The sequence below is a fragment of the Capsella rubella genome, unplaced genomic scaffold (genome assembly GCF_000375325.1).
Source record: "Capsella rubella cultivar Monte Gargano unplaced genomic scaffold, Caprub1_0 scaffold_8, whole genome shotgun sequence".
In the NCBI taxonomy this organism is placed as follows: Eukaryota; Viridiplantae; Streptophyta; class Magnoliopsida; order Brassicales; family Brassicaceae; genus Capsella; species Capsella rubella.
The window spans coordinates 3,083,338-3,094,327 of NW_006238916.1; the positions used below are offsets into that span (position 1 = coordinate 3,083,338).

A 10,990-nucleotide genomic window follows, 5' to 3' on the forward strand; every position below is an offset into this window, starting at 1 on the left:
TCTACCTACCACTATTTATTTATAGGGGCGGGGGGGGAAGGTTATTAGGAGAATGATTTCTAAAGCTTTAAGAGTTATAAGATTCCATTGTCTTTAGTTTATGGATTAATAAATTCTTAATAAAATCTTTTGTTTTTAGTGTATGTATTTTGTTATTCAAAAAGTTGAGTATTTATTGATTTTCCAATTCTATCAAATTCTAGTGTTATTGAGAAAAAGATTTCCTACATATGATACCCTTTTGCAAAACTACCCTATTTTTTTGCAATTGTTATTTTTGCTCTCTCTTAAATTTTAATGACCATTTTACCCCTACTTGAAAGAATATTCCACCGCCAAAAAATTTCCCACAAAAATCTTTCCGCCAAAAACTTTTCCGACAAAAAATTCCCCGCCAAAAACATTTCCGACAAACTTTTCTCGCCAAAAATATTTCTTCAAAACATTTTACTAAATTTTTCCCGCCAAATTTTTTTAAAAGGTTTACAAGAATTTTTAAAGGATTTACAAGGGTTTTTAAAGGGATTTATAAGATTTTTTAAATGTGTTTAAAAATATTTGTAATGGTTTTAAAGGATTTTAGAAGCTTTACAAAGGTTTTTGAATGGTTTTTAAAGGATTTACAATGGTTTTCAAAAGATTTTATAAGTTTATAACGATTTTTAAAGGATTTACAAGGATTTTTAAAAGATTTTCAAATGGTTTTTAAATATTTACAAGAATTTTTAAAGAGTTTTAAAAAGGATTTACAAGTGTTTTTAAAGGCATTTACAAGGATTTAAAAAAGGTTTTAAACGCATTTACAAAGATTTTGAAAGATATTTACAAAGATTTAAAAATTGTTTTAAGGGATTTACAAGGGGTTTTAAAGGGTTTTAAAAGTTTACAAAGGTTTTTAAAGGGTTAACAAAGGTTTATAAAGGCATTACAAGGACTTTAAACTAGGGTTTTAAGGATTTACAAGGGTTTTTAAAAGGGTTTTAGAGCTTTACAAAAGTTTATATTAAAGGATTTACCACAATTAGAAGGGGTTTAAAGGGTTTTACAAGTGTCTATAAATGTTATAAAATTATTTACAAAGGTTTTAAAAGGTTTACTAAAACTTTTATAGGTTTTGGATGACTTTTAAAAGATTTACAAGGGTTTTTAAAGGATTTTTTAGGGTTTTAAAAATATTTACAAGGTTTTTAAAGGTTTTTTAAAGAATTGCGAACAAATTAAGGCTGAAAAATTTTATCGGAAAAAATTTCTGTGCGAAATTGTTTGGCGGGAATTTTTTTGTCGGAAATTTTTGGTGGGAAATTTTTCTGAAGGAATATTCTTTTTGTTGGAAAGAATATTCCTTTCTTCTTCATAGATTATACTAAAAAAGGGTAATTTAGTCATTTTGTACATTAGAGAGGGTATTTTTGAAAATGGACACCTAGAGAGGGTAATTGTAGAAAATGGTATCATAAAAAGGTTATTTGTGCAAATCCCCCATATAACTTTCTAATTTTTCATATTTAAACATGAGTAGTTTTGAAAATCGATAGATAAAAAGGGTATTTTTGAAAAGGGATATACTAAAAGGGGTATTTCTCAAAACTTCTCAAAAAAAAAAACTATGTTGGAGGAACGTTTCAAACCTAGAACATGTTGATAAAAAAGCGACTCCTTTATCACTATAATACATCAATATATTAGTATTATCTTGTAAACAGATCGTATATATGTAAATCTGAAAACGTGTGACTAATATTATACCAGGCTTAGCGATTGCATCACACATATTAACGTTAGTTAAGTCGTGTGTCTAATTAGGCCAATTTTTAAAAGACAAGGCTTTATTTGACACTAAGGCCCTGTTTGTTACTCCGTTTTGCATCTTCATCTAGATGATCCATTTAAATGAATTCATCTGGATGCTAAATGACTAAACGAACCAGAAATAAAAAGATTCATCTAGATGATCCATTTGAATGAATATGTGTTTGTTTTTCCATTTTGCATATTCATCTAGGTGGGTTTGATTTTAAAAATGACTAAAATACCCATGTTTTGATCTAATTTTTTCACATTAATATTAGTTATAGTAATTTTAATTAATGATTAAAAAATAAACACCAAAAAATTACAAATTAATATTTTTGACATTTTTTTTTTTTTTCATGAAATATAAATTTAAAAGATTTAAAAAATGTTAATTTATATTTTTGGCGGAAAAATATTTCTTTTAATTTTTGGCGGAAAACATGCTTTTGCGTTTTTTGGCAGAAAACATGATATTTTCGTTTTGGCGGGAAAATATGATATTTTCGTTTTGGCAGAAAAACATGATTTTCATTTTAGCGGAAAACGTGATTTTTTTTTTATTTTGGCGGGAAACGTGATTTTTTTTTATTTTGGCGGGAAAACGTTATTTTTTTTTATTTTAAGCGGAAAACGTGATTTTTTTTTTGGCGGGAAAACGTAATTTTTTGTTTTTGGCGGAAATATTTATTTTCGTTTTTAACAAATCGAATATAAGATATTTGCAAAAATACTTTTTATAATTTTTGTGGACAAATATGTTATTTGGATAATAAAAGTATATTTGTTATTTGTCATTTTTGGATGAACCATCTTCATCCAGATGATCCAATCAAACTCATCCAAATAATTTTTAAAATTTTGCCTAAAATTTTAAAATTCATCCAAATGGATCATCTGGATGATCCTGGATGATGTTTATTTCTAATGTTAAACGAACATCATCTGGATGATTCATATAGATGGTCCATCTGGATGGAGAAACGAACATGGCCTAATTTGATATATCGAGTATTTTTATGCCAACAAAAAAATTGCGTATCAAGTATTTTTATTCTAACAGAATTGGGTATTAAACGTCCAAATAAAAGTAACATGTGCTATGTAAAAAGAAATTTCCTTTAAGTTTTATACAATATTTATAATATTGTAAATATTGTTAAAAATATAAAAAGTTTAAGAATTATTAATATTTTAACTCTAATTTTTAATATATTATAATTATTTTTACTACATATAAAGTTTAAACTCTATTAATATTTGAGATCAACTTTTATATAACCTCCTCCAAATTTCATGAAATGAGTCATTTGGACTTCTTCCCTGTTCGTTACTCCATTTTGCATCTCTATCCAGATGATCCATTAAAATTGGTTTATCAAGATGCTAAATGACTAAACGAACAAGAAATAAAAATATTCATCTAGATGAACCATTTCGATGAAGATGTGTTTGTTTCTCCATTTTACATCGCCATTTAGGTGGGTTTGATTTTAAAATTGACTAAAATACCCATGTCTTGATCTAATTTTTCACATTAATATTAATCATAGTAATTTTAATAAATGATTAAAAAAATAAACACCAAAAAATATAAATTAATACTTTTGACATTTAAAAATTTTATTTCATGAAATATAATTTTTTTAAGATTTAAAGCATGAGTTTGTGTTTGTGGCGGGATAATGTTATTTTGCGTTTTTGGCAGGAAAATATTAATTTTGCGTTTTTGGCAAGAAAATATGATCTACGTTTTTGGCGGAAAACACGATTTTGCTATTTTTGCGGATCAATGTTATTTTGTATTTTCTGGCGAGAAAACTTTATTTTTCGCTTTTGGCGGAAAATATTTCTTTTAATTTTTGGCGGGAAAACATGATTTTTCGTTTTGGCTGGAAAAAATAATTTTCATTGCGACGGAAAACGTGAATTTTTAGTTTTGGCGGGAAAACGTGATTTTTTTTGTTTTCGCGGGAAAACGTGATTTTCGTTTTTGGCGGAAGTATTTATTGTAGTTTTTTAACAAATTATATATGAGATATTTGCAAAAATACCTTTTATAATTTTGTGGACAAATAGGTTATTTGGATAATAAGGTATATTTGTCATTTGTCATTTTTGGATGAACCATCTCCATCCGTATGATCTAATCAAAGTCATCCAAATAATTTTCAAATTTTTTTCTAAAATTGTAAATTCATCTAGATGGATCATATGAATGATTCTGAATTATTTTTTTTTTAAAAGTTAAACGAACATCATCTGGATGATTCATCAAGATGGTCCATCTGGGTGGAGAAACGAACATGGCCAAATTATCTAAAATGCCACTTTGATCGATCTGATCAATTTTATCATACGAATAAGTGCCGAGTGAGTAAACTATCTCACATGTACATCAAGTATCCATGCTACAATGAATACAGTTCATAAGAAACAGTGTGTGTTTAGTTTTCTGTTTGATGATGCGAAAAAAAAAAAAAAAAAAAAAGACGAATATGGTTTGTGATGTTGCTAATGATTTTTTCCAATTATATAATACAACATAACATTGGCTCTCCCACATACAATTCTTTTGCTCTAGAGTTTATTTGAATTTAGTACACGTAACTTAAAATCAGATACAATCATAAGAACAACTCACACCTAAATGCACATATCATTTAATCGTGATGTAACGGTTCGTACCATGCTTTGCCCAATGGTCCTTCAGATCGACCGGGTTCGAAAGATCATGATGCCCTTCTGCAGCAAGCCGGCTTAGGAGCTTGTTGAACGCGCTCCCGCTCATTTTCCGTCCACCGACTCGAGCATGCCTTTTGTTGGGCAGTGCTGGCAAAGGATACATTGATAGTGTGGTTGTGCAACAGGATGATTGCCAACCTCCATTGCCCCATTTGTAGCACTGTCTGAGAACTCCTGTACATGAACATACTGGTGGTGGCATCGTTGTCTCGTCATAAACCACTTGGTTCAGCCCCACCATTTCTTGACTTTTCCAATCAGATTTCGATCCTATTAAGATATGCTTACTTGAATCTTCTTCTGTGTAGTCATGGGTCGTCTTTAAAAACATTATCTTAGTTAAGTCGTCCTCGCTCTCTTTCTTAACCTTCCTTTGATTTTTTGTCCCTCTCTTATTAGCAGCCGTTTGTGTTGTCGTCTTTGGGTCCTTCACTCTTTTACCGCGTTTTGGTTTGGCAGATTCTAAGACAGATCCAGCAGTTGGTGATGTCGGGAGACCATCATTTGGCTCCATTTCTCTGGGTTCGTATGCATTTTCAGTCAACTGGGGTATGTGATGTTGTTGATGATGATGATGATGCATATGTGGATGGTGCATGTTTTTTACACCACGTGAGATTTGACATCCTGGTGGACATGCTGACATATTGGCAGAAGCAGCAGTAACCATGGAGTTCTCACGGTATTGGAGAGCTGTAAGAGCACTGTCTCTCTCCATTATCGCATTATTGCGCTCAGCGATGGCCGTGTCTCGCTGAAGAAACGCCATATCCCTTTCAGCTATTGCTGCTTTTTTCTCTGATATCGCCAGATTTCTCTCCTGAATCGCTGCATCGCGTTCTGCTATTATTGACATCACTTGTTTCATCGACGGCTGATGCTGCATCATCCACTGATTTCATATTATGAACAGATAATACATTTCCATCAAAAAAAAATCTCAATGCTTAAGTATATTCAGCCGCATGACAAACAGTCTTAAACTAATAAGATCTACGCAACAGAGAAAATTATGCAAAAAAAACAATTTACAGTTGGGACTGGAAACTTATTTTCTCAAGATACCTGACCCTGAGCTGCTTTATGCCGACCGTTCTCACGATGCCCACCATCATCCATTTGAGATATTTAAACTCCTCACGATGTACCTTCAACAAATAACTAAGCATGCTAATGGAATATCAAAATAAAAGACTGATCCATCGTTTAACCCTGCACATAGCCAAATCACAAAACAGTGTCAACAGAACCATTTCATTCTCCACCAAAGCCTTGCTAGTAACTAATACATGCATAAACTGCTTATGAACCAAAGAAAACACTAATGAGTACTTCATAAAACTTTTCCAAAACAAAAAGCCAGAACTCAGGTAACCAAAAATAGAAAGATAAATATCAATATAGTAAAGAGTCTCTTATAAAATTTTCTCCCAAATTGTTCCCAACTCAGCTAGCTAAACCAGAAAACACAGTAACATCAGTTTCAGCCATTGTAGCAATCAGAATCACTAGCTAACTTGGAAGAAAACACAACACAAAATTTCCTACTTCAAGATGATCAACAAGAGCTCTAAAACCACAAATCTGGTTTTACAAAATCCCCAGAAAAATATGAAACAAACCCAATTTTTTCCTAATCTAATAGCTACAGAATAAGCAAAACTGAACAAAATTAGCTTGAGACTACAAAAATGAATCAAATCAAGTAACTTGATTCAGCAATTAGAATATAGACAAAACCTAATTACTTCAAAATACACAGCTTAATTGAACACAGACGAGCTTCGATTACTAGGAAATGAACTTAGAAACTTGCTAAAAGCTTCGAGAAACAGTAGATATGAAAAGGGGCGGAGAGAAGATAGTGAGAGTAAGTAAAGTTTACCGGAGGGGAGTAGAGAGAAGAGCCGCCGGAAGATAGAGAGAGAGACGACGGTGGTGGAGTTGGTGATTGCAGAGCAGAGCAAGGCAGAGCAGAGAGATTGAAACCCTAATCGAACTGTTGAGATAATAAAGAAAAATATCTTTGTGGAAGAAACAGATCGGGGAAGAGGAAGATGGATTTTTTTTTTTCTTTCTTTTATTTGTTTTACGTTTGGTAAAAAAAAAAAAAAAGGTGAATTAAAAAAAAAAAAAAAAATTTCACCTTTTTTTTTTAACCCCATAAAAAGATTACAAATTTACGTAACTACTACTAACTACCAATTGAAAAAAAAACAAGTAAAAAATAAATCTTTAGTAACACCTGATACAAATACGGAATAGTTTTTTTTTTTTGGGTCAAACACGGAATAGTTTTTAGTTTTAATCTCATTTAAATTTACTATATATAAGATAATAATTTTTTAATTTATTCAGTTTTTTAAGTTTACAATTGATTTAATTTGTATATAATTAATTTCGTTCACATTATTATTTATATAGTTAAAAATTATAGACAATTCATTTTCTAGTGGTTGTATTTGCTTAGTAAATGTGTTAGTTTATATTAATCTCATTTTAATATAGTAAAATGTGTAGTAGTTTAGGCCTAGGCAATAATACCGTTATTAGTATTCAACCATTTTCAAGAATAAGAGTAAAAATGGCCTTAATTTCTTGGAATATTATAATTTTATAACTCATGGTAAGACTCTAGTATCGGGTATTGATATTTTTACCATTCATTTCGTATTTTCGTTACTCACCCGAATTATTATTGATTCGTAATACCCGTTTAATAGCATACAATATAAATTAATATTACCACATACAGTTTTAATTTTGGTTGTAGATGTTTACTTTTGTAGTTTGGGATAGTTCTATATTCTGTTTTGGTAGAAAATATTTTTGTAAGAATGAAGTAAAGTATAATTATGTATTTTTGAATTATTAATTTTAAGGAATTCCATGTTAAATATACAGTAAAACCTCTATAAATTAATAATGTTGGGACCACAGTATTTTATTAATTTATAGTGATATTAATTTATCTATAAATTAATATTTATTATTTTATAGTGTAAATTAATAATTATTAATTTATAGTAGCATTTTTAACCTTTTAAAGTTTTTTAAAAATATGAATTGGGACAATTTTACAAAAATAAGATTCTTTTTAAAATTGTATAAATGTTTATAGTTTAAATACAGTTATATACAAAAAAAATTCAAATATATGATTAAAACCTCAATTGTTAACTTTTAACATCCTATAAAACAAAATAAAAAATGAAAATGATGCATATTTATAAATAGAAAACATAAATAAAATTTTGGTTATTTTGTGAGGTTATGGAGTATATTCAAAGATTATATTTTAAAAATATAACATAAACTTTATTTATAGAGATGAGGTCTAAGAGAAAAATTCATTTTACAAAAAAGGTAAAAGCATATTTCAACATATCTACTTATATATATATATATATATATATAGTGATTATTAATTTATGATATTATTGGGACTATATTTTACATAGGGATGTCAAAACAATTATTAACTTATTATCTTATCGAATTTAGTTAATTTTTACACTGGCCCGACTTGGGACCAGCAAAATTTATTAATTTATAGTGTTTATTAATTTATAAAGTATTAATTTATAGAGGTTTTACTGTATATGATACATGGCTATGTGTTGGACATAATGGGGAAATTTAAGCGGATGTGGGATGTTGTACATATGCTAAAAATTTGTAATATACGTCTGTTTTAAAAAAATCAAAAATTGCAATATATGCGAAAATTTTCTAGTTATTATTATCCATATGTTTTATGTAATAAAACAAATTTTAAAACAAATAAGACCATAAAAAAATTTTGGAGAAATAATTGAGAAAAGGTGGAAATAAGAAATGGTATTATATTATTAGGGAGAGATTTTAGAGATTTAGTTAAAAATGCTTATTATTAGTTTTAAAAATTTTAACTAAATAATAAATTCTAGTGGCATGTTTTGTATATAGTTTCAAAGTTCAAGAATTATTTCAAAAACTGTTGCAAAAATGTTAATATAGATAAGAGGACACATGTAGGCATGTCAATCGGGCAAGTCAGACCGAAATCCGTAAAATCCTCATATATTTGAGCCAGAGTCTATATTTCAAAGCCAGCCCAGCCCTAACAGGACTATAGGGCTTTTCCGGCTTTTTTGGGGTTTGCCTACGGAAAAAATAAAACTTCTAAGTTCATAATATTTTTTAAAGAATTTTTTTTTATTACGGTCAAACTGCATACACTAAGTTATCAGATAGAACTCTCTTCGAGAGAGAGCCACAGAGTAACCGACGAGCTAACATGGGAAAAACAAAAACCTCGTTCTCTTGCACATTTCGCAAGTTTGTCGGCACGGCCATTATCCCCTCTAGGGATATGTTTTAAACTAAAAACATCAAAACAATCTCGATAGCAGGCCAATCATCGATATTTGAAGTCATTGCTATGAAGTCCAAACAATCCTTGGCAAAGTGCATACTATCCATCCCTAGCTTCAGTAAGTAATCAATGGCCCACAGTAAGGTATCCAATTTGGCATGAAGAGGGGAGAGACTTTCCCTAGACCCTTTCAATCCAATGTATAAAATGCTGGTGTCATTGGTCGTGAGCCAACCGTGTCCACTTATATGCTCCCTATCATGCCATGAACCATCGATATAGCATATAGGGGAATCTTGGAAACTAGTAGCTGCAACATGCACCATGGTTTCCTCAACCATTGGATCTCTTGTGTTGGCATGTCTCCAAACTTCTTCCTCTCGAATAGCTTTATCCAAGGTGTCTTGCGGGTTTTCAGATGAATTCTCAAAGACTAAGTTATTTCTTGCCTTCGAGATGTACCACATTATCCATGGAAAACCCTCAAATGCTTGTCCAAAGCGCCAAATTCAATTCCCCTCCCATAAAGGAAATCAACATTACTATACAAGGAGGATGAGGGGAACCTCTAGGGGTGAGTAGGAATTGATGAAACCGCCCAAACTTGGCGTGCGGGGGGACATTCAAAAACCATATGATTAATAGTTTTTTCCTCCACTCTACAACAGGGACACCTCTTATCTCTAAAAATATGGTGATAACATAGTCGTTGGCATGTTGCCAAACATCCAGTCACACATTGCCAGTTTTTATCTTCCATGATTGCGCCTTTAGTGCCGTAACACAAGGTCCCTAAACAGGGAGGTCGCAAGATGGACGAGAGAGAGTTCTCGCCGCTTCATATCCTGATTTGACGGTGTAATATCCCGAATTTGTAAGAGTCCAAGAATATCCTGACACATGCTTAGTAGCGAGCATACTTCTCCAACCATAAGACGGTCGATTTGATACTTGTATCTCTAATGGGCTACTATATCTGAAATATCTTCCTTTTAGGACCCGACTAAGGAGAGAATCTAGAAAGCGTAGAAGCCTCCAAAGCTGTTTGGCCAGGAGGGCAAGATTAAACTCTTCTAAAGTTCTAAATCCAAGACCACCATCCAATAAATTTTTGCACACCTGAACCTAAGCGATCCAATGCATACCTCTACTATCGGTTTTGTTGCTCCACCAAAAATTGGTAATAGCACTATTTAGCTTAGAGATTATAGCCTTTGGTAGTAAGAAGCACAACATGACGTATGTTAGAATGGCTTGAGCCACTGATTGGAAGTCCATAGTTTGGCTCGCTTGTGAAGTATGTCATTCACAAAAGCAAAGAACTGCGTCTTTGAGCCGTGGATCTTTTCCGGGAGGCTTAAGTAGGTGCCCGTACCCCCTTCCTGTGAGATTCGCACAATATATTTAATCTCATGTCATAATTGGGTTGGAACATCGTTACCAAACATAATAGAAGCCTTGTATAAATTGATCTCTTGTGCAGAAGCTTCGCGATAGAGGCGGATAATGTCGATTATAGCCTTACTTTAATGTGGGTCTGCTTTACAGAAGAAGAGGCTATCATCTGCGAATAGAAAATGTGAAACTCGGGGACTTGCATTTGAAATACGCAATCCCTAAATTTTTCCTTCTTGTTATGCTCGGTTGATCTGGGCAATTAAGGCTTCAGTACAAAGAATAAATAGATATGGGGAAATTAGGTCCCCTTGGCGGATCCCTCGGTTTGGTCTGATTCTTCCCTTGGGGTCTCCATTAATCAGGACTCGGTAAGATACTTATGTAACGCATTGCATAATCCAGCCCACCCATCTATGGTCAAAACCCATCTTCTCCATCAAGGCTCTCAAGAAGTTCCACTCCACTCGATCATATGATTTTCTCATATCTGTTTTAATAGCCATAAACTTCTGAAGATTGGCCTGATTGGATCGGAGTGCGTGAAAGTTTTCTTGCGCGATAAGGATGTTATATGTGATTAATCTCCCTGCCACAAAGGTCGATTGTATCTCGGAGATAAGATCCGGTAGAAATACCTTGAGTCGGAGAGTTAATACTTTTGAGATCACCTTATAGCTTATATTAGCCTGCAAAGGCTAA

General features: G+C 31.9%; 2 protein-coding genes across 4 annotated transcripts; both read right to left on the bottom strand.

The window, feature by feature from the left end:
• Positions 1-4,290: 4,290 nt before the first annotated feature.
• LOC17876994 (protein BASIC PENTACYSTEINE6) lies at positions 4,291-6,563 on the bottom strand. Of its 3 annotated transcripts, none has more exons than XM_006280688.2 (3): positions 6,422-6,563; positions 5,602-5,748; positions 4,291-5,416 (listed from the first exon to the last, which is right to left on the bottom strand). In XM_006280688.2, exons 2-3 carry the CDS (start codon positions 5,653-5,655, stop codon positions 4,451-4,453), a joined length of 1,020 nt encoding a protein of 339 aa, XP_006280750.1. In that variant the 5' UTR covers positions 5,656-5,748; positions 6,422-6,563; the 3' UTR covers positions 4,291-4,450. The 3 variants fall into 3 exon arrangements, with proteins under 3 accessions (XP_006280750.1, XP_006280751.1, XP_023643574.1); XM_006280689.2 differs by having other exon boundaries at positions 4,291-5,428; XM_023787806.1 differs by lacking the exon at positions 6,422-6,563 and having other exon boundaries at positions 4,291-5,428; positions 5,602-6,364.
• A 2,332-nt stretch (positions 6,564-8,895) lies between these two features.
• On the bottom strand, positions 8,896-9,360 carry LOC111830444. The gene has a single exon (XM_023782289.1). It carries the CDS (start codon positions 9,358-9,360, stop codon positions 8,896-8,898), a length of 465 nt encoding a protein of 154 aa, XP_023638057.1.
• Between the last annotated feature and the right edge of the window lie 1,630 nt (positions 9,361-10,990).

What these genes read in the sequence shown, in the direction of transcription:
- LOC17876994 (XM_006280689.2), bottom strand. Translation starts at nt 5,655, where the DNA reads ATGGATGATGGTGGGCATCGTGAGAACGGTCGGCATAAAGCAGCTCAG. An exon ending in ATAAAGCAGCTCAGGGTCAG is followed by an intron (nt 5,429 to 5,601) that starts GTATCTTGAGAA and finishes ATATGAAATCAG; the next exon opens with TGGATGATGCAGCATCAGCC.
- LOC111830444 (XM_023782289.1), bottom strand. Translation starts at nt 9,360, where the DNA reads ATGTGGTACATCTCGAAGGCAAGAAATAACTTAGTCTTTGAGAATTCA.